Consider the following 22,080-nt stretch of genomic DNA (forward strand, 5'->3'; position numbering starts at 1 on the left):
AAGGGGAGTTAGGGCAGCGGGCGGACTGTCTCTCTCCCTCGGACTTACGTGTTAAGCAGCACACAGTAAGAATGAGATTTTTATATAGACTGTCCGCATGCGCTTTGACAGTCGGTGCTGCCTACCTCAATAAGCATTATATACGTGAGTTTACCCATCGGAACAAACGGAAAAAAAAAATATCGCTACGAGTTCGCCTAGCAAAACGTTACGTCCTCTTTTCGCATCCCGGAAGGGATATGAGCGTGAAGATGCAATTCATTTATGGCCAGGTTACAAGGTCGACGCTTGTACGGCCCAATGGACATGTATCTGATGTTAACATCGAGAATGTTGCGTCAGAATTTTATTGATAGAATTGCGAAAGTATATGGTGATTGGCCAATCGTAACGGGGAACAGAGACCAGTTATTTCCGTAATACCTATTGGGATGACCATAACCATAACCCACACTAGTATGACATAGATAACGAACAGCCTCTGTACTCTAGTGGTGAAACCGTCGAAGTGTAAACCTAATTTACTTCCTGTCCAAATAAGTGCTTGTGACAAGATGCGCCGCGCCGCGGACACTATTTTAAAGAGATTGGTTGTCCATATTGTTATACGAGGTCTATGATTTAAACGACTTTTCTAATTTATCGAATAATGCTCAAACCATAAAGGGGCGAGTCGCAGATTCCCCAAACAACGTGGTGAACGAGCCAGTCTCAAAAAAGTAATTTCGACAACGACCCCAACGGGATTCGAACCCGGGTCTGGACCATGGAGGCCGTTCTCCTCTAGAATAGACAAGTACAAAAGTAAAAAAAAAAACTTACATTGGTTTTGATTCCCTGCTTCCCGCCATTCACGGCCAAAGAGGCCACAGTACGCATTACACCCATTTTTTTACACCTGTAACAAAAACAAAATTAAATTAATTAGGTATTTTCCTAGGTTAAAGATAATTCAAATTCAAAAATATCTTTATTCAGTAGGTAACATAGTTACACTTTGAATCGTCAATTTTACATAACGAACGTCTCATCCGCCTAAAACTACTGCAGCTTCTCACAACCTGTATAGCCGGGAAAAAGAAGCTGCAAGAAAAACCTCGGCACAGGGCCCTAGACGTTCTTTAAAAATAAAATAAAGAGACTATGGAATACCATTTGCTTCGATCCCGACACACTTCTCTTGCTTCCTCCACATTCATCAATCGTGTCATACACGCAATCAGGTTCAGAATAGATCGTACTAAATCTTTTGTAGGGAGATGTCCCTACAAAATGTTGCCTATTGGAGATGTCCAATAAAAAGAAATATGCGTACCTATAATAAATAAAAATAATAAATTGTATCTTTCTTTCTTTCTATATCTTTTTAAATAAATAAATGTACATATTGTGCCTTTATCAAATGCTAACTTGCACTCTATCAACAAAGAACTTTTGTTAATTGTTGTAAGTATTATGATTACATATTATTAAATTTTCTTAGACAAAGGAAATGAGTTTGTCTATTTTATTTATAAAACAACTACATATTGAACGTGCCTGAGTCACACTTCCTAATGTAAGTATTGTATAAAGTAAATATTATTAGATTCAATGAATTCATATTATAATAAAGGTTTATTTATAAACTGCTGTTAAATGACCCGTATAATGTTTACATCAATGATGGGTATTTTTTCGTTTGTGCCGCACATCAAGTTTTATATTAATTCATAAGTACATTAAAGAAGCAAATAGCTGTACTTTATGTCATTTGTTACATGAAAGTGTTCAAAGGCAGAATTGAACATTTGAAAAATATTTTATATCATATACAATAAATATAGATACCCATCTACTTCACAATACTGCCTACCTATATTTCAATTGGACTTTGTATTTACAGACATTGTATAGGTATATTTCATTATCAACATCATTCATTCAACTTTATTTATGGATTGCTTTTACATAATAAAGGAATGATTATGTTAGCACATACCACATACATTTACAGTTTAAACACATAATGTATTGGAACATTGTGTGGCAGCTTTACTCCTAGCTTACTTTAGATAACATAACATAAACAGCCTATACACGTCCCACTGCTGGGCACAGGCCTCCCCTCAATCAACCGGAGGGGGTATGGAGCATACTCCACCACGCTGTTCCACTGCAGGTTAGTGGAGGTGTTTGGGCTAGTAGCCCGGGACAAACGGCTTAGCGTGCCTTCCGAAGCACGGAATCATCTTACTTTTGGTGATTCAAGCCTGCAATGTCCTTACCAAACAAGGACAATCTCACAAAGTGATTTCCACAATGTCCCCATCGGGAATCGTACCCCGACCAGATCGTGAACCCAACGCTTTAATCTCTAGACCACTGAGGCTGTTACCTACCTATATACATTTTAAATTATATTTATTAAATACAATAGTGTGAAAATCTACATGTAGTAAATATACCTAATTTATACATACACAAGGCACATAAATTCACGCCCGTAATCCCTAATCGGGTGAGCAGAGCCACAAATAACCACAGATTACTTAGGTAGTTACACAATGAAATGGTTTGATTTTGGTTAGTAGGCAAATAAGTGTGTCAACCACACTCTTCAATACTACAGGTACGGTCATGAGCATTAATATGTGTACACTTTGGTACCATGTCACATTAACTTTTTTGACAAATTGAACTGTAAGTCTCACTAAATGTCAAATATGTTAGTGCAACCAAGTCCTAAAGTGGGTACATTATATTGCTCATGACTGTACACTCACGAAATAGAAAAGAGGTAGGTACGAGAGGCTAAGTGAGTCCGAAACACGCACCATACAAGTATGAGTAAATACTCAACTTTGCACTCCACTCGTCCGCAAACTTTACGACACACGGAGCTCCGCGATAGTACCTGCATTACAACTGGCAGGGCATAAAATCAAATTCCGACTATCATGCAAGGATATCCCTCCTTATCACAGGAAAGCTAAAAACCTTAGTATGATTGACTATTAATCAAAAATTCTTTTGTATGCAGTATCTTACGAAAGTAATGATAATAATGTAGCCTAACACATAAAACATACATTGCCAGTAAAATGGATATAGAATTTGAGTAGCAGTAGAGTTGTCGTAATTATCTGTTTGCAGGAGTAGTAAAAGACACCAGTTCTCATACATAATCCGCGTTAGGGCCTTTCCAACCTACCCATTTGTTCTATGTGGGTGGACTCAAACTTTAATACACATATAGGTAATGTGGTTTTCGATTATAATAACTTCAAAGTAGGCACTAAAACCTTAATGACAGTAAATGTTTATAATATTGTTACCTTTAGCTGGATATATATGAATTGTAATAAAAATAATAACAATGTCAAATTGAAATTAAAGTTATTGTTAGTTATTTACTGCTTATTTCAAAAACTAAAAGAATCGTCACAAAATAATCTGTCTATAATCCAACTGTATATTTTAATCTGCAAAAATCCAGCAGCAGGAAAACACCCCCTGAAATATGATCATAAACAGCCTATATATGTCCCACTGCTGGGTACAGGCCTCCCCTCAATCAACCAGAGGAGGTATAGAGCATACTCCACCACGCTGCTCTACTGCAGGTTGGTGGAGTCCCTGAAATATTTATTTATTTAAATATACGTCTGAGCGCCTATTTTGCGTGGTAGGTACCTGAAAGGGCTGGATCACTCCAGCCAGCCTAATTCCTCAAGGATATCTATCAATCCTCTCACATTGCTGACCACCTTGGGGAGGCACCCTGTCAGGCCAAGGTGCCTGGCCCAGTAGTTGGCGACTCTTCCACACTCCAGTAGAACATGAGCCACACAATTAAATAGGTATCTAGGTAATATTTGGTAACAGCTGTTTGTAACCTAAGTACCATGCACAGAAATAAATTTCATTTCATTTAATAGGCACCAACTCAAACTCAAAAATATCTTTATTCATTTGGCAACATAGCATAAATTTTTACATAAATATATTTTTTGTTGAATGTCTCATCCACCAAAACCTTGTACCTTCTCATAATAGTACACATATTGTAATATACAAATAAAATACAAATCTTGTGGTAATGTTTATGTGTATCCGAATTACTGATATACACACAAGATTAACAATAACAAATAAAAGTAATTATATTGACTTTACGCACGGGTCATAACTAGGTAGGTAGGTACTTTCTTAAATCTTTCTACACGGGCTGAGAACTTGAATTTACCAAGATACATTGTAGCTGCTAGGGCACTGATGCCAAATAGTTTTATAATACCATTATGTATAGAAGTCACCACGTGCGTAAATAGAATTTCAAAAATCATAAATTGTCGCTACCAGCGCATTTTATCAAGTGTTTAGACCGGTAATTATATGAGCCATGGTCACGAAACAGTAAATATAATTTCATATTTTTTTCTAATCAAGTATGAGGTGAGATGTCCAAATTCCGTTTACCTATATTAATAATAGAAAGTAGGTACACAAAGCGTAGTCTTACCCTATTAATACGAATCCACAAGCATAAATTACTTGGAAGAAAGGCGAATGAATTTATCTCCAATATCACTTCCACAGTTCCACATGCAAGCTAAAAGTGAGATATGAAGTTCGAAATTATCTAATCATAACAGCAAGTCAAAAATTAATTCGATTCGGAGGAAATAGGTCAAACTAAATAAGTAATTTATAAAATAATGAGCGCAAACCGCGATCCACCGAACGAACGACTTCCGCGACGGCACAAAATGCACTGATGTGAAGTTCGTCTATTTGGCTACGGCTATTTTGCTGATTGCATGGCCGATTATTAACTTTAGGGTTCTGTACAAAAATTAAATAGTGTCTTTGTCCTATCTTAGTGGAATGGAAGAAATGCTATCTAATCGGCTTTTTAGAGAACTTTTAGATAGGTTCCCGACACTGAATGAATTTGCTAAAAATAGCAAAATCGTCGTCTTACTAATTTAAAGAGTATTTACTACGTCAAGTGGAATATTGTTGTACCATGTCTTTTAGTAGTCCTATTTAACCTACATAGGTACCTTACATACACCTAACACAAATGCAATATACTGAATCCTGGGTTGCTCACCCAGCAGTCTGACATGCACTTGGCTGGTCTATTTCAATTGCGTTACCTTTTTTTTACTTGCACGATGTTCGCGTCGATTAGTTTCAAAACGTAACGCAATAGAAACGTAAAGGATGTTCCACATAGATGTACTCCTACGACTCATTGCTGTCGTCGCGACGTCGTAGTTCGGTTATTGAAACAATAAAATAACAAAACCGACTGTCAAGCAAATAAGTCGAGCAAATAGTAATAACAATATATCGTTTACCGACTCTTAGTTATCGGCTCTGACGCTACTAATACGAGTGTGGACTTGGCTTAACAATGAGAATACCAAACCACAGAGTACCCTACTAATACGAATTGCCGATTTCCGAACGTAAATTTAAATGTCAATGTCAAAACCACATGCTTGTACTGCTTGTATCATTCATGGTAATGGTGTGGAAATGTGATTTATTCTAATTTCTTACTGTTTTATCTTTCAAAATGAATGAAAACGATGGGAAAGAATTCGCTGCACTTGGAGTGAAACAATGGCTGATAAAACAATTATTCAGTTTGGGTGAATAGAGTTTATAACCTTACACATTTACATACAGTTTTCTTCCTATTTATGATGTTTATTGGTACAATTACATTGTAATTCATTAAATTATTTAGTCTGAAGATAGCAGCTATAGATATATACTACATTCCACTATCCTACTCTGATATTTGTTAAGTTATCTTTCTACTTTGCTTTTGTTTATCTTGATTTATTTTTGTAAACTTTTTTATATTTATTTAATCATGGTACTTGGCAATACTCCTTTTTTTTATTATTTTTCATTATATCCTTAATCAACAACAACAACAACTGTTGTTTGTTTTATTTAACATATTATAAAGAATCAATCTCACTCTTCAATATTCAGGTATAAAGACACCAACGCCGATCCAAAGAGGATGTATACCTCAGATTCTAGCTGGAGAGGACTGTATAGGTGCAGCCAAGACGGGCTCTGGCAAAACCTTTGCGTTTGCATTGCCGATACTGCAACATTTAGCCGAGGACCCCTATGGGATATTTGCCTTGGTTCTCACACCTACTCATGAGTTGGCTTATCAAGTAAGTAACATCTTCATTCAACGTATGAAACAAATGTATTGCTGAAAACAATATAATACAAAAACTATTGCACTTAAAACAAATATTAAGATAATTAAGAGCTACTATCATGTAAGGCTTTTAGTTTATATTATCTGGTTGACCAATCCTTTGCCTAAAGGATAGGTACACGAAAGCACCTGTGAGACTGGCATGATCACACAGAGAGTTCAAAGCCTTGTTAAAAATTAGAATAAAAAAGAAAGGAAAAGAAAATAATTACTCCTGTGCTGAGTTGATAGTTTTATATATATCTATATATAAAAGGGCCAAAGGGTAAAGTGGTAAAGGGGCCTAAACTTGTTTATTGCCTATTTACTAACTAACATAGATACTAAGTGTGTAACTACTAACATCTTTTGGACAATCTTAGTCTGAAATAAAATATATATTTTTTTTATATTCTTTTCCAGATTGCAGATCAATTTAGCATCTTAGGCCAGCCGCTTCAACTCAGAGTGTGCATCGTAACAGGAGGGTCCGACCAGCTCGAGGAATCGTTGAAGCTGGCAAAGCGGCCACACATAGTGGTGGCTATGCCGGGAAGATTAGCTGATCATATCAGTGGGTGCGACACATTTTCATTAAAGAAGATCAAGTATTTAGTACTGGATGAAGCTGATAGGTATGTTATTTTTGGTTGCTTTATCTGCATTCAGTATATCTTTTTTTTTTCTTTTTACTATGAGCAGATTTGTTATGAGCAAAGTGTCATGATAGGTATGATTTGATTCTTTTTATAATGATGATCATGCCAGCCTTATAATAAAAAAGTATTTTTTGTATACAGATTATTCAGTGAATCGTTTCAAGAGGACCTAGAAACAATATTCAATGCGTTGCCTCAACAAAGACAGAATCTGTTGTTTTCCGCCACAATCACTGCTGATGTTCGAGAATCAAAAATACTACCACTGAACAAAGATGTAAGTAAGTAAAAGTAAAGTAAAAGCCTAGTTTACATGACGAGACCATGATTTAGAGTTGATATCAAGTGGAATTTTCTGTCGGAAATTAATGAAAATTGTAGTGTTCTTTTTTTAAATTATTTTATTTTCCTTACAATAGGCTAGTTTCCAACTAGTCAAATCAATTACTTTTTACTAAACGTCAAAACACGAAATTACTATGGAATATGTATGAAAAAGCACACTGTGACGTCATAGAAAAACGTGATAAAATGTCGGACTTATTATTACATTTTTCTTGATTAAAATTCATAAATAAGTTAAATAGAAAAAAAGAAAATGTTTTTCGTTAGTTTTAGATCTGTCTTTATTTAGTAATCAGAATTTCATAATTTATCTTGAACCTAGTACACGACCCAATTGCGACAGAAAATTCCACTTGATATCAAATCAGAATCATGGTCTGAACTCTGAATCATCCTTCAAAGTGTTTGTTACGATGTCAATAACACCCTGTATATACGTACATTATAGGCAGTAGGTCATCCATTTCAACAAACTCAACAATTTTTAACCATTGAATCATTAACCTACCTTGGTATCAACATCGTGCCACGCACGTGTAACGTAGCCGCGCGTAGGTAGGTCTAGCGACTGTTTCGCGTTGTTCGATTTACATTGCGGCGTAGTAAAAACTATAAATCGTAATTAAACATTTGCGACAAGGAAAACACCTACCATCGTTTTTAGTACAATCAAATAGACGCTCCATTTCTTTTTCGTTGCGATTTATGTATATGTTATATCCTTTCAGAAACTTCAAATATGGACTGAGGCAGACACACAGTTAACAGTGTCGACACTAGACCAGCGATATGTCGTATGTCCCGCTTACGCCAGAGACGTGTACTTGGTGCAGACCTTGAGGAAATACAGGGAGGCCAAGCCCAGCTCACATGTTATTGTGTTTACTGATACCAAAAAGTAAGTCATCACCTTCACAGGTCCGCTTACCTAACTTCTGGATCAGATTTTTTACAGAAGCCTATCTAAACCTTCCAACCTGAAGTGTAAATCACCCCAATACAGGTTCGATCACATACCTTCATATTTCTCGGGAATGTGGGTTTCCTCACGATTTTTTCTTTCACTTTCCGCTGAGCACGTGATAATAATTTATGATCCAAACATGACTTCGAAAACATATTCGATAATCATGGATTTTAGCCCGTGCTGGGTTTTTTATTTTTATTTATTGTTGGTAACATTTTGCATAATGATACAATTGAATCGCGATGCTATACCTTGCAGAACCTTGATTCGAACCTGCGACGGGATTTGAACCCGCAGCTGTTGTCGCAGCGAATGTTTATGTTTTCTTTTGTCTTTTTGTTTCTTTCCATAAGAGAGAAAGAAGGAGAATGTGATCACGTCTATACCTTTCTCTGTCTACGAGTAACATTTCATTTTAGAAGGTTTATAAGCTTACCCAGAAGGTGTCTAAACTTACCCAGAATGTGTCTAAACTTACCCAGAAGGTGTCTACACTTACACAGAAGGTGTCTAAGCTTACCTAGAGGGTGTCTAAGTTTACCCAGAAGGTGCCTAAGCTTACCCAGAGGGTGTCTAAGTTTACCCAGAAGGCGCCTAAAGTAATTATTGATAAATTTAACCATACGTTCCCTATTACAATTTTACAGAGAATGTCAAGTCCTGTCGATGATGATGAACGCAATAGGCATGGACAACGTGTGCCTCCACGGCTTCATGAGACAGAAGGAGCGAGTGGCAGCTCTTACGCAGTTCCGAAGTAACTTAAAGTGTACGTTGGTGGCTACCAATGTAGCTGCGAGGGGATTGGACATACCCACTGTTGATTTGGTCGTCAACCACAAACTGCCTTTGGAGCCTAAGGAGTACATTCACAGGTATGGATTTTAAAAGGGGGTTTAAAAAGCCATGTTGAAATATTTCCTCTACAAAAGCAATATTGCAACATAAATGTCAAGTACCCTCAGGTTACACTGTAATTTTGTATGTAAATAAAATATATAACATAAGCTTACATCCATTTCATGATGAACTAAGTACCCACGCCACACCGAGCTTTCTGTTAGACCAACGTGATAGGCAGGGAGCCGTATCGCCGTCTATAATGGTCGAGCCACCTGTGTTAGTGAAAACTGCATTTAAGATAAATTAATAACTCATTGGTGCAAGTTCGGTATCGAGGTTCGAACCGGCGTTCCCATAATGACTTGACAAATTTCAAGTAGCGTAGCAATATTGCTTTTTGATTAAGATAAAATGCTCTATGTTGTTTGCTTTTTTGGATCAGTTCTTAGGATACGTGCACGCTGGCAACCGTTACCGATCGAACTGGCCGCTCATTGGTTCGCTCGCCCGCTAGGCTTGCTCACGCATGCGCACATGCTCAGGCTCCGTCGAAGCGCTCTGATTGGTTCTTACGTTTCGATCAGTCACCGATCTTTATGTTGACCGTACCCAGATCATCATGCTTCCGTGATATTAATCACTTCGACACATACATAAAATCACTCCCGTAATACTTAAAGGGCTGGGCTGCGCTATCTGGCATTCCGACTGGGAGGCAAATCCGGAACTTCGGTTTGGCGGTCTAGGTCAAGTTTCACTGTCAATTTTATTACAGAACAAATAAAAAAAACACAAACACTTAATTGATTAAGAAATTGCTGTCTAGCAATAAGGCCGCCAATTTTACTTCTGATGTCATTTGGTAATTGTCCGTTATGTTGTGTCCATGTACAAGTGTTTTGAATTTAATGGACAGCTTCGTAACATCAAGATATTGTCTGTTACAGGGTAGGCAGAACGGCGCGCGCGGGTAGAAGCGGTCTGGCGATATCTCTGATCACTCCATACGATATTCTCAGGTTGGGAGAGATTGAAGACCAGATCAATACTAAACTTAGCGAGTATAAGATTGACGGTAAGAGTGCCTTAGAGTTACTAATGACACAGTATCATAGTATAAGAAAACCAGGTATGCTCAATCCCACGACAAGCCGCCATTGCGAGACCTTTGATGACGTAAATGTTACCATTAAATTGGTGTCTCCAACATTCCAAGGACGTAAATTTTATTATTGAAAATTAAGCGACTAACTGACTAATAACATAACAAATACTTTATTGCACAAACAGGAAAAAACAAATTACAAAACAAAAGAGAAATAAAATGAGTACAATAGGCGGCCTTATTGCTAAGTAGCAATCTCTAATACTAATACTACTAATGTATTAATGTGTTAATGTATAGTACTAATGTATTTAATTACTATTACTTGTCACATATATAAAAACATTAGTCGTGGGTAATTTATTTTTTACAAAAAGCTGTCTCTTTTGAACATACCGTGCATGATTTGTGAGACTGTCCTGTGTTTGGTAAGGACATTGCAGGCTTGAATCACCTGATTGTCCGAAAAAGAGGATTCCGTGCTTCGGAAGGCACGCTAAGCCGTTGGCCCCGGGCTTCTAGCCCAAACCCCTCCACCAACCCGCAGTGCAGCAGCATAGTGAAATATGCCCTATACCCCCTCCGGTTGACTGAGGGGAGGCCTGTGCCCAGCAGTGGACGTGTATACGCTGTTCATGTATATCTATGTATGTACAATACACACATTTTCATACATTTTTAATAACATAACATAATGTCGCTCCGGTTCATTTCTGGTTCAGCGTATCTCTCTGGCAATTCAGCGTGGGAATGCTGCCAGTTTGATGGGTACGTTTGAGCCAGGAATGATCCGGGGCGGGCTATTCGAATAATGACGAAGCTTGTTGCTGATTTCGGTTTGTATTTTGACGAAACATTTGTGGATTTATGGTTTATTCTTGTTTTTAGTTCCTTTTTGACGAAGCCTGTGGTGGATTTAATGATGTATTTTTTTTCTTAAATAATCAAATAATTAAAGCATGTTCCTTAAATATAATTAAAATTTTTTTTAATGTTGTATTATTATTATTTGACGTTTGTTAAGTCACTGTGGGAACGCGGGTTCGATGGGACTTCCCTAAGTCGTACATAGGACCACAGTGAATATATGCACTTTTCCGCCTTTCTTTCAGACGACGAAGCAGTGAAGGTGTTCACAACAGTGAGCGTGACGCGGCGCGAGCAGGAGGCGCAACTTGACAACGAGGAGTTCGAACAGCGGAAGAAGAACTACCGGATCAAGAGGTGGAGACAGGCCGGCGTCGACCCCCAAGCTATGGAAGAAGGGTATGTGTTTAGTATTCATTCACATGATTCATACTAAATTCATTCTTTCCTTCATTCTCTCTCTGTTCGCCCAACCTCCGCAGCGTCAATACCTACGTGGACTATGACTATTAGTGACACCTCTTTGGACCGTCCCCTCAGGGCGACCAGAGGCACCCTGCCCTGTCGTTTTCGCCAGTAGTTATTTCCGCCGCGCATATCCTTTATTTTATAATTATGTCATGTCTGTGTGTGTAAACTCTTAGATAACATTTGCTCTACTTTATGGTTTGTTTCACCAGAACCTTAACAATTATCTTTTGTCTATGCGCTGTGCGCGGCCATATATTTTGTCTGTGCTCTATCTCTCTCTCTGTGGTATTGTTTTTTATATATCGGATGCGTATGCGCGAATTTTATTAATTATTAAATAGTGTCTCACAGATTGGACTTTAACTACTGAACCCAAATAGACTAAACAAGTGATAATGCAGGTGGGGATACCTGGTTGATGGTTGCGATGAGTGCGAGTGTGGAGTATCACCACAAACTATGGCTCACCTTTTATGCTGTCCTAAATGCCCTAACACCTGCACTATTAAAGAACTTCACGAAGCCACTGACAATGCAGTAAGCGTGGCCAATTATTGGTCAGCAACAATTAATTTCGATCGCCATCGACTCGCAAAGAAGAAGAAGAAGTGATAGTAAAAGTGACTTTTTGTTTATAACGCCCCGCTGCATTAGAATATTCTTTAAGAAACCAGAATAGTGAACAGTATGCATTAAGGAATATAACGACTGCTCTTAAGTCTGTCATATGTGAAATTGGTAATTCGTCAAGTCCCCTTTTCGACAAGTTTTGAAATTTGCCAAACGCGCTATCCGTCATCTCCTTGTACAGTCGCCTGCAGATATACTGGACTCCTCCGGTATCGCCTGCATCTGCATGGACACCTCAGTATATCTGCAGGCGACCGTACAATCAAAAAAATATTCTGAATTCTCAATAGAGTTCCTCTAGACTTGACCATAGTCGTGAAATTCGTAGTACTGTTGCCGAACTATCGATAGTCGACCTTGAAAATCGTCTACAGGTTAGTGACATCGTAACGAAAACTTTGAAGGATGATTCGGGCCATGACTCTGAGTTGACATTAAGTGGAATTTTCCGTCGCAAAAGTATGAAACTGAAAATAATTAAAAAAAAAAATATTACATGAACTTTCCGACAGGAAAATCCACTTGATATCAACTCAGAATCATCTCCCTCAGTATTTGTTACGATGTCACTAACATCCTGTATACTACAGGTTCATTTATATCAATCATCATCATCAATTTAAGAGCCACGCTCTTGTCGGTGTAGCATTTTCCATTCCAGTCTATCAAAGGCCAATTCCTTGACTTCCCTATAAGACACGACGTTAACATTTTCTTTAATCTGTCTGTCTGTTTTTCTTTTATATCAATACTATCGTTAAAAAGCAATTCTATCGATAGTATTTCTTCTGACTTTTGCAAGAACTACAGATAATATCGATATTCTTTCGTTCGTATCGATAGTTACTACTAGTATTGTCAGTACTATTCAGAGGCGGAGCACAGGAGTCCTAGTACGGCTTTGAAATATACTCTGGGCGCCATCCCACTCGCGTCATATAGAGTACAGCGCAAGAGGGAAACCACTGCCCTATTTTTCCCTAAAAAGTAGCATGGAGAATGCTACACCGACAAGAGCGTGGCTCTTAAATTAGTGATGATGATCGACAGAGTATGAAGCAGCACCATGAAGCAGTAAAGGTGTTGAGAAGGATACATCCTTCTCATCCTTCTTCACTTACGATCTGTATGACGTGATTGCTATGGCCGGCAGGCAGCCGCAATGGTAAACACCTCAGGACCCCCATAACCCGCCGGCGTGGTCGATGTTTTCTCTCTATCTCGATGTACCTCGTTAAGCCATTTTTCATCGACTCTTCGGAAATGAAATTTTTCCACATATTTCTCTTGTAAAAAGTTAACATAGCATCACACCTGAATCCCTGAAAGGCTAGGCAGACAGAAGTGACAAGTTATATATACTCAAAAATTAATTAAAATTACAGACTTGAAGAAATGCGACGCAAACGCATCAAAGCAGCAAAGAAAGCAAAACTAGCCAAGATAAAGCAACTACAAACACAAATGAAAGAACAGGGCGAGGGAGTGGGACAGAATGACGACAGTCGCGTACGTCAGAGCGAGACGGAAGATATTGACGCTACAATAAAAGATGGCTTGAAAAAAGTAAATAAAAGTCTTATGAAGAAAGATGATAGATTTAAGAATGTTATAGGGAAGATCAGTAAGATTAAAAGGAAAGCTGATAATGTTAAGGAGAAGGAAGTAAAAGGTAGAGTTTCTAAGAAGAAATGTGTTGCCAGTAATAAAAAATAGGTATAGATTTTTATGCTTTGTTTTATTTATAGTGGAACCGGGACCAACGGCTAAAGAGCCCTCCGGAGCACGGAATTTTGTATGCAAGGGAAAAATTTGAAATAATGCACAAAAATCAAAAGCATTCAAATTAGTTTTTTTAATTAAAAAAACCTTACATATTCAATTAAGTATATAACTTTTTCGGACAATCAAGTCATTCAAGCAATGTCCTTACCAGACAAAGGTTAGTCTCACAAATTGACTGGAGCAGCGTATTGGAGTATGCTCTATACTTTCCAGTTGTTTAAGGGGAAACCTGTGCCCAGCAGAGAGACATATTTAACCTAGTAAGGCCCGGATTTCCAGACACAATAGTTAAACAATGGGATTTGGATTTTAAAAGGACTTTAGGCCTTACGACCATATAGGTTGTTTCTATTGTATTGTTGTTTCAACAGTAATGTTACTGCACCCATAAGTATTTTTAATTCTAGTGTGTGTATTTTATCACCACGACAATTATTCTGTGTATTGATGTTACAAACATAATGAAACAACAAAGTGTCCGTAATAATGTATGCACTTTCTTTACGCATGTATTGGTATAATTATAGGTTTTTTGCTTTTTATTATTTAGTCGTCGTTTATTGTATCTTATCAGTATCCAGTAGATTATCGGCCTTCACCAACACAGGTGCAGGCTGAAAACCAGGGTCGAGATATTTCATCTCGGCATATGCTGAACTTGTTACCTTTTGTGGTGGATAACTCGGGTGAGAGCCTTCAGCGCTCCCCATTCGTCCGGCCAAGTAGTTAATGCCATCTGCGGCAAATCTACAATAAGTCACGTCAAAAATAATAAATAATAGGTGGAAAACTCTATTTTATAATTGTATTATGTAAACCTGTGGATCACAACAAACACTTTTTTTTTATAAGTACATCCCGGACAATTTATACAAAGAACTCGTTCTTACCGTATGCCACCTAACGCGTTAGTGCGAGCGAGACATAGTCCACGCGCGCCCCCTTACTCCTTAACTGCCATTTAGACTAAAGTGAGTCCCAGTGGTACTACCAGTAAATCTATTGGGAAGGAAATTCCTTGGTAAAACCATTTCGGACCCACGATACCCCTGGTGGTATCGTGTCAAAATGATCGTAGTGTTCTAGTGGTGCGGTGTGGAATGCGGAAATGCATTCATCTCATGTATGGAAATGACTAATGTACTTATAACTTTAACGCATAAAAAAACCCGTAAAATGTCACAACACTATTAGTTGGGGGTATCGTTTGATTTTAAAAGACCCACGATACCACCAGGGGTATCGCCAGGGGTATCATGGATCCGAAACGGGTAAAACTACTGGGAATAGGGGAAAGTCTAAAATAAAACACGGGTATTACATCAATAAAATTGTTTTAATAAATAATGTTCATTATACAAGGTAAAATTACAAATAAATACAACAATAGAACATCTTGATCAAGCAATGACGCATTGATGGCAAATAATTTGGCACAAAAATTAGCTTCAAGCCATCTTCGTAACATAAAGATGATGATGATGCGTTCCCACTAAAATGCAACGGAGCGGAGACACGGAATTGGATAACCACCCAATTCTAGGAAACTTCCTAGATGAAAGATAAATTGTGAAATTCTGGTTACTAAATAAAGATCTAAAAGTGTCAAAAATGTAATGTAATAATAAGTGCAATATTTTGACGTTTTTTTTACGACGTGACGTTTAGCGATTGATGAATGTGGAGGAAGCAAGATAAGTGTGTCAGGATCGAAGCAAATGGAATTCTAGTCTCTGCTTACCCCGGTGGGAAATAGGCGTGAGTTTATGTATGTATGTGTTTTTATGACATCTCAGATTGCTTTTTTATCCAAATTCCTTAGTAACTTCGTGTTCTGACGTTTAGTAAAAAGTAACTGAATTGACTATTTGGAAACTCTCTCTCTCTCTATTTAAGAGCTGCGCTCTTGTCGGTGGAGTAACCGCCATTCCTCTCTTCTTCCCGCCAAAACCTTCACCTCCCGACACGACACGACCTGCACCTTCTCTTTTGTTTCATAAATGTTATCCTAGGTCTACCCCAAGGTCTAGGTCTAGGTATTTGTAAACTACCCTATCTATATTTTGTTTTACAAGACTTATTGTAGTGAGCCTCAGATGGTATTAGCTACTTGGCCGGAGATAGTGATCAATAGGCTAGACTAGATAACGACTCATAACTCACATGAGACACGTTTAACGAAACGTCAAGACAAAGATTTTCTATAGAATTTGTATGGATTATTAATGTGACGTAAACAATAAACGTGAACAAATAATCACTCATTGTTACTTAAATCATTTTTTTTTACTACTATTTCTAGATTAGCATTTTATAATTTACTACTGACATGTGACGTCCGTTCCTACACGTCTCCGCTTCTATGGGAACGCAATTTATTTATACGTTTCGCTGTTTTCCGCTCCGCTTTACTTCCGTGGGACCGTACCGTAATGATGAAAATGTTGGCTAAGCAGTTGATCTAAGCACTAAACTGTATATAACTAACATTTCTACTTGAAGTATACTGATACATTATGTTTCATTTAGGGTGTCGGTCGCTGCATCTTCACATCATTCGTCTAATAGAATAACGTTGCCTATATCTTTCCTTGCCTTTGGTTTTGGTTTCATACAAGACCATTAACCATGCCCCAGAAGAGACACATCTTTTCTGCCCTCCACTGAGGCAATTCCTGTTCGGCGCGTCCTTGTTGTGGGCGCCTCTTACTTCAGTAGGCCGGAGTGAGATAGTGGTTGAGTTCGGTTAGGGACCCATAGACCTACGAGGTGTTACGTAGAACCCTTGTCCAGGGTGAAGACTTCAACGGAGATGGGAGCCATAGGTACGGCAATACAACACGGAAGGGGCAAGTCACAGGGAATATAACCTGCAAACTGACAGAGGGTAATAGTAACTGTCAGTACTATTCAGAGGCGGCGGACAGGAGTCCTAGTACGCTTTGAAATAGACTACTCTGGGCGCCATCCCACTCGCGTCAGACAGAGTACTGCGGGACGGAAGGCAAGAGGGAAACCACTGCCCTATTTTTCCTTTTAAAAGTAGCATGGAGAATGTCACACCGACAAGAGCGTGGCTCTTAAATTAATAATGATGATGATAACTTTCCTACTCAGATAAATTATAGAAAGGAACAAGCGCAGGCGTTCCCCTCTGCCGAAGTACATGAACTTTCGGTTTGTGTTTTATTTGTGTGATTGGTTTGTGGGTTATAGTATACTTTCGTTGAGTTCATGAGTAGATGTATGAGTATACCACTCTTCCACCAAAAGACGGTAGAAAAAATGTAGTCTAAAGCTAGCCCAAACGCAACTTATCTATAATATCTCCGAGCCTTTACTATAATGAAACGGGAAAAAAGTTGGAAATTGAACTTTCATGTGATATTAATGAGATGGCAAATATAATACTTTAACAATAATGAGTGATTTACATTATTTAGCTTGGTGTTCGTCTACATGGATAATAATAGTATTATTACTATTAAAGTGCCTAAATTGATGATGTGGGATTTTAATATTAGAAAATATGATAGCCAGAAAGTCCAGAATCTATACTGGGTGTTAGTGACATCGTAACGAATACTGAGGGGGTTGATTCAGACCATGATTCTGAGTTAAAATCAAGTGGAATTTTCCGTCGCAAAATTCATGATTTTTTTTTAGTTTTTTTAAATTATTTTCAATTCTATACTTTTGCGATGGAAAATTCCACTTGATATTAACTCAGAATAATCAGATGAATCATCCCTCTCGGTATTCGTTACAATGACACTTACACCCCGTACAAGTACATACGGTAGCCATATAAAGTAGGTATGGGTGTTAGTGACACCGTAACGAATACTGAGGGGGATGGTTCAGACCATGATTCTGAGTTGATATCAAGTGGAATTTCGTGTCAAAAAATTCATGAAAATTTTTCTTTTCTTTTTAATTATTTTCCAATCCATACTTTTGCGACGGAAATTTCTACTTGATATCAACTTAGAATCATGGTCTGAACCACCCCTCAAAGTTTTCGTTACGATGTCACTAACACCCTGTATACATACATTACTGATAAAAATTACGATGTATGCCATTTATGCTCCATTATATCATGGTCCCTTCCATATATTTTAGATTTAGTAACAATGCTCTGCATCGGCGCTCTTTTTGTAGTATGGAGTGGGGTAACTAGATGTCGCTAGCCGTATTACCTTATATATGGATATAAGTGCCATCTAGTGACTGTGGCGCTCTATTTTAACCGACTTCAAAAAAGGAGGAGGTTCTCTATTCGACCGGTTTTTTTATAGTATCGATAGGGACCGTAGTGTGTTTTAGGGCTGATTTCCCTTCGCGGGTTGGAAGGTCAGATAGACAGTCGCATCTGTAAAAAACCGGATCTGTCAAATATTCAGGTTAGATAAGCGGTCCCTGTGAAAAACGGGATAATGAGATATATATGTCACCGTAAAATTGTAAATAACGTTAGATTATAATCTATCTCGCGAGATTGTGAACTGTCGAAAAATTGTGAAACGTAATATACTGCTTACAATTTAACGTATTATTCGTCAGATTATAATCTATCGAAGTAAAACTGTTAAATCACAATCTTACAATTGTCAAATTGTCAACTGTCCGACGGCTGTCCCTGATTGGTCGGACTTACAGTAGACCGTTCTGTGTCCATAGAGTTAGGAATAAAACACAGGTGTCAGTCAAATAAAATAAATGCTCTTCAAGATTGTAAAATCAAGTACGTATTTATTAATTATAATCTATTTATTAATTAAAATAATATCACGTCTACGCGGATGACATACAAGTTTATATAAGTTGCAGGCCCTCAGAAACACAGACCGCTGTAAATAAAATAAACAAAGATCTAGAAAGCATAGCTACTTGGTCGGAAGACAACTCATTAGTTCTAAACGGCAACAAAAGCAAGTTTATGATATTGGGATCCAGAAATCAGATTCTTAAAATAAGTGAAAATGATTTGAGAGTGAGTATTAGAGGAGAAGTTGTGGAGAGGGTTAACGTGGCTCGCAATTTGGGATTGTTGATGGACGACGAACTCAGATTTGAAGCTCATATCGGTAATGTTGCTAGTAATTGTTTTTATAGATTAAAAGTGTTGTATCAAATTAGGGATTCTTTAAGTACCAACATTCGAATAAGGCTGTGTGATTCCCTAATTCTTTCAAAGTTTAATTATATGGACATAGTTTATGGGCCGCGCCTCCTTGCGCGAACTCAGAAACTGATACAGCGGGTGCAGAATGCATGCGCCAGGTTTTGTTTCAAAATACCTCCACGCACTCATGTCACCCCATATTTGAATAATGCTAATATATTGAAAATGAAACCTCGCAGCGAACTGCACCTGGCGTGTCTCTTGTTTGGTTTGGTGAAGTACCGCACGCCGTCGTATCTCGCTGAAAAACTGACGTGGGCCCGCGATGTGCAGTCGTACAAGACGCGGTCACGGGAATATGCCCTGATTGTGCCGCCCCATCGTACTGTCGCCTTCCGCGGGAGTTTCAGGTTCGCCGCATCTAAATGCTGGAACGATCTGCCGCCGCCGGTTCGTTGTCTGAAAACGTTAGGTTCATTCAAAACAATGTACAAAAAATATCTTTTGCATTGTCAAAGGAGCCCGACGTGATCAAATATGTTTTAATAGTTATAAACATACACACAGTATATATATAATTCTCAATGACTTACCCAATAGGTTCGACACGCGAGGCATCAGCGGTTACATTCCAAGCATTAACGGATGCGGTCTGGTCTAACTCTTTTGTTTGTGCTCGGTTTGCTGACGATTAGGTACTATTAATATTAATTGAATCCTATTATTAATCATTATTATTGAATGTATTGTTTGTTGTCCAATATTATTATAAATGAACGATCTATTTTGTCGAAACTGGGGTTGTTTTTGAGTTGCGGTTGATGCGCGGACGCGTCACCGGCGACTGCCGTAGCCAGTATTAAGCGAGCGCCGCGCCGAGCGGTTCATGGCAGAACGAGATAGACGCACTTTTCTTTCGCACATATTGAACGCTGAGAGGCTGAGATTTGCACACATAGCAACGTTGTACATACAGTCACACTACACAGTTACACGTCTCCATAATTTACCTATTATAATGTATTCTTTTCGTTTAGTAGTTTTGTTATTATAAGTAAGTTTTATTCATTTATTCATTTTGCAAATATATTTTTGATAGGAATATATATCTATAATATCAAGTATTATAAGTAATGCATTATAATCTATGTAAGTATCATAGTATGTTTTCTTTATTATATATAAGTAGGTACGTAATTGAGTTTGGTGTGTCCGTGGCTCACGTTCGATAGGTCTCCCATAATACCAGCGCCGCGGCCCGTGCTAAGCACGTGTCACGGCATTATGCTGAGGGAGATCCTTTTTTTATTTTGGGCGCCTCCATTGTGTATGTATATTTAATGTCTGTATTATTTGTCTTCTTGTCTTTGTTTTTTTTTTTTTGTTCTATTTTTTTTTATCTCCTGTAATGTAAGTTTGTAAATGTGGCGTCCAATATGGAAATAAATATTTTCTTTCTTTCTTTCTTTCTTTCTTAATTATTTAGTAAGTAATCAATAATTCTGACATCACATGGTAAGAAAAAATGTATCAAAATTAAAAAATCTGAAACGTATCATTCAGTATACTTTTCGTGTGTAAGATAAACATGCTGGCGGCATAGGGGTGGCCCAAGGGCCACCCCCGCCGCACCCTAACCTACTGTTATGCCTTGTAAAAATTATGACAAAACACTATTATTCTAAAAAAGAATTATGGATATCTATTTATTAATCCCAAAAATAAGTTATACCTAACAAACCAGTATTCCTAGATGTTATTATGGGAAAGTAAAACTATTATGCTAAAAAACGTTATGCAAAAAGGATTATGATAATTAAAATTATGACAAAAACATTTATGCATTTTAAGAGAATCCCAAATTAACATTATGCTCACTCTAATAGTTTTGTAACTCTATGGTATAGCACGCGAGGTGCGTTTCGTATCACAATTTGACGGTTTCACTTCGATAAATTATAATCTACCGAAAAATAATACGTTAAATTGTAAGCAATATGATACGATTCATAATTATTCGACAGTTCACGATCTCGCGAGATTCAAATCGATTTATTATAATCTAACGTTATTTACAATTTTACGGTGACATATATACGGAAATAATTGATATTTAGTGACGGAATTACGTATCATTACGAAGACTTTGACAGTTAGTACAAATGTTCGTAACCGGCGCTCTATTTACGGACGTTTTAGCGACAACTTTTCTAGTATGGCGAATACGATCAAATATACATTGGTTCATTAATCATCAGTACAAAAATATAGCTTAGTGCGAAAGAAACATTTCAGGAAAATGTTTTGTTTCGAAAGCTGTCAGATTAATTTAATCAAGCTACTTTATGTTATAGAACGGGTACTAGCTATCATATTTCACGTTCACTTTGCATAACGATTACATTCATATTACGCTAAAACTTACTACAATAAATGGAATAACAATTTTATATTTTACAACTAAATCAGGCCAATTATATTTGAGCACAAAAAATAGATAAAAATTCATATTATTAAGCAATTTTTAAATAACATCTACTAGAATACCTATAATCCAGCATAGCTTGTATGGACTGACATCCTATAAACAAATAGACACACATCCGCCAAGGAGTTTTTCTAAAAAGGCTACGTATACGTTAAGTTGTGTAGTTAGTATAAGTTCTTTACGATGTGGACGTTTTGTAAGGACTTTTCAGGCTTGAATCACCTGATTGTCCGAAAAAGTAAGATGATTCCGTGCTTCGGAGGGCACGTTAAGCCGTTGGTCTCGGCTATTAGCCGTAAAAACACCACTAACCCGCATTGGAGTAGCGTGGTGGAGTATGCTCCATACCCCCACCGGTTGATTGAGGGGAGGCCTGTGCCCAGCATATATAGGCGGTTTATGTTATGTTATAAGTTCTTTCCCTCAAATTTAGACGATATGGCTGTTTAAATAAAGTGCATTATCAGTTGTACAGTGTCGTTATACGCCGTCGCCTGTGACAACATATGCCGCGGCCATTTTTTACAGGGATTGGTTGTCTATTTGTCATACGAGGTCTATGCTTGTATGTT

The 22,080-nt window shown here is 37.7% G+C and overlaps 2 protein-coding genes across 2 annotated transcripts in view; one reads left to right on the forward strand and one right to left on the reverse strand.

The window, feature by feature from the left end:
• The window catches only part of LOC126375549 (uncharacterized), a 32,895-nt gene extending 28,130 nt beyond the window's left edge, over window positions 1-4,765 (reverse strand). The window contains exons 1-2 of the mRNA XM_050022528.1: window positions 4,505-4,765; window positions 823-898 (exon numbers count right to left, since the gene is read on the reverse strand). Of these exons, the coding sequence (XP_049878485.1) occupies window positions 823-888 (66 nt within the window). The 5' untranslated portion in view covers window positions 889-898; window positions 4,505-4,765. The remainder of the gene's footprint in view (window positions 1-822; window positions 899-4,504) is intronic.
• A 728-nt stretch (window positions 4,766-5,493) lies between these two features.
• On the forward strand, window positions 5,494-13,834 carry LOC126375488 (probable ATP-dependent RNA helicase Dbp45A). The gene is made up of 9 exons (XM_050022441.1): window positions 5,494-5,645; window positions 5,998-6,191; window positions 6,644-6,855; window positions 7,021-7,156; window positions 7,953-8,122; window positions 8,839-9,066; window positions 9,982-10,109; window positions 11,252-11,405; window positions 13,493-13,834. The coding sequence occupies exons 1-9, from the start codon at window positions 5,570-5,572 to the stop codon at window positions 13,821-13,823; spliced, it is 1,629 nt and encodes a 542-aa protein (XP_049878398.1). The 5' UTR covers window positions 5,494-5,569; the 3' UTR covers window positions 13,824-13,834.
• Window positions 13,835-22,080: the final 8,246 nt, after the last annotated feature.

This window comes from Pectinophora gossypiella, chromosome 19, assembly GCF_024362695.1.
Source record: "Pectinophora gossypiella chromosome 19, ilPecGoss1.1, whole genome shotgun sequence".
NCBI classification, from domain to species: domain Eukaryota; kingdom Metazoa; phylum Arthropoda; class Insecta; order Lepidoptera; family Gelechiidae; genus Pectinophora; species Pectinophora gossypiella.

Coding starts and splice junctions, on each gene's coding strand:
- LOC126375488 (XM_050022441.1), top strand. CDS start 5,570: ATGAATGAAAACGATGGGAAAGAATTCGCTGCACTTGGAGTGAAACAA. Junction 5,646..5,997: donor AAAACAATTATTCAGTTTGG/GTGAATAGAGTT, acceptor TTCAATATTCAG/GTATAAAGACACCAACGCCG. Junction 6,856..7,020: donor GTACTGGATGAAGCTGATAG/GTATGTTATTTT, acceptor TTTTGTATACAG/ATTATTCAGTGAATCGTTTC.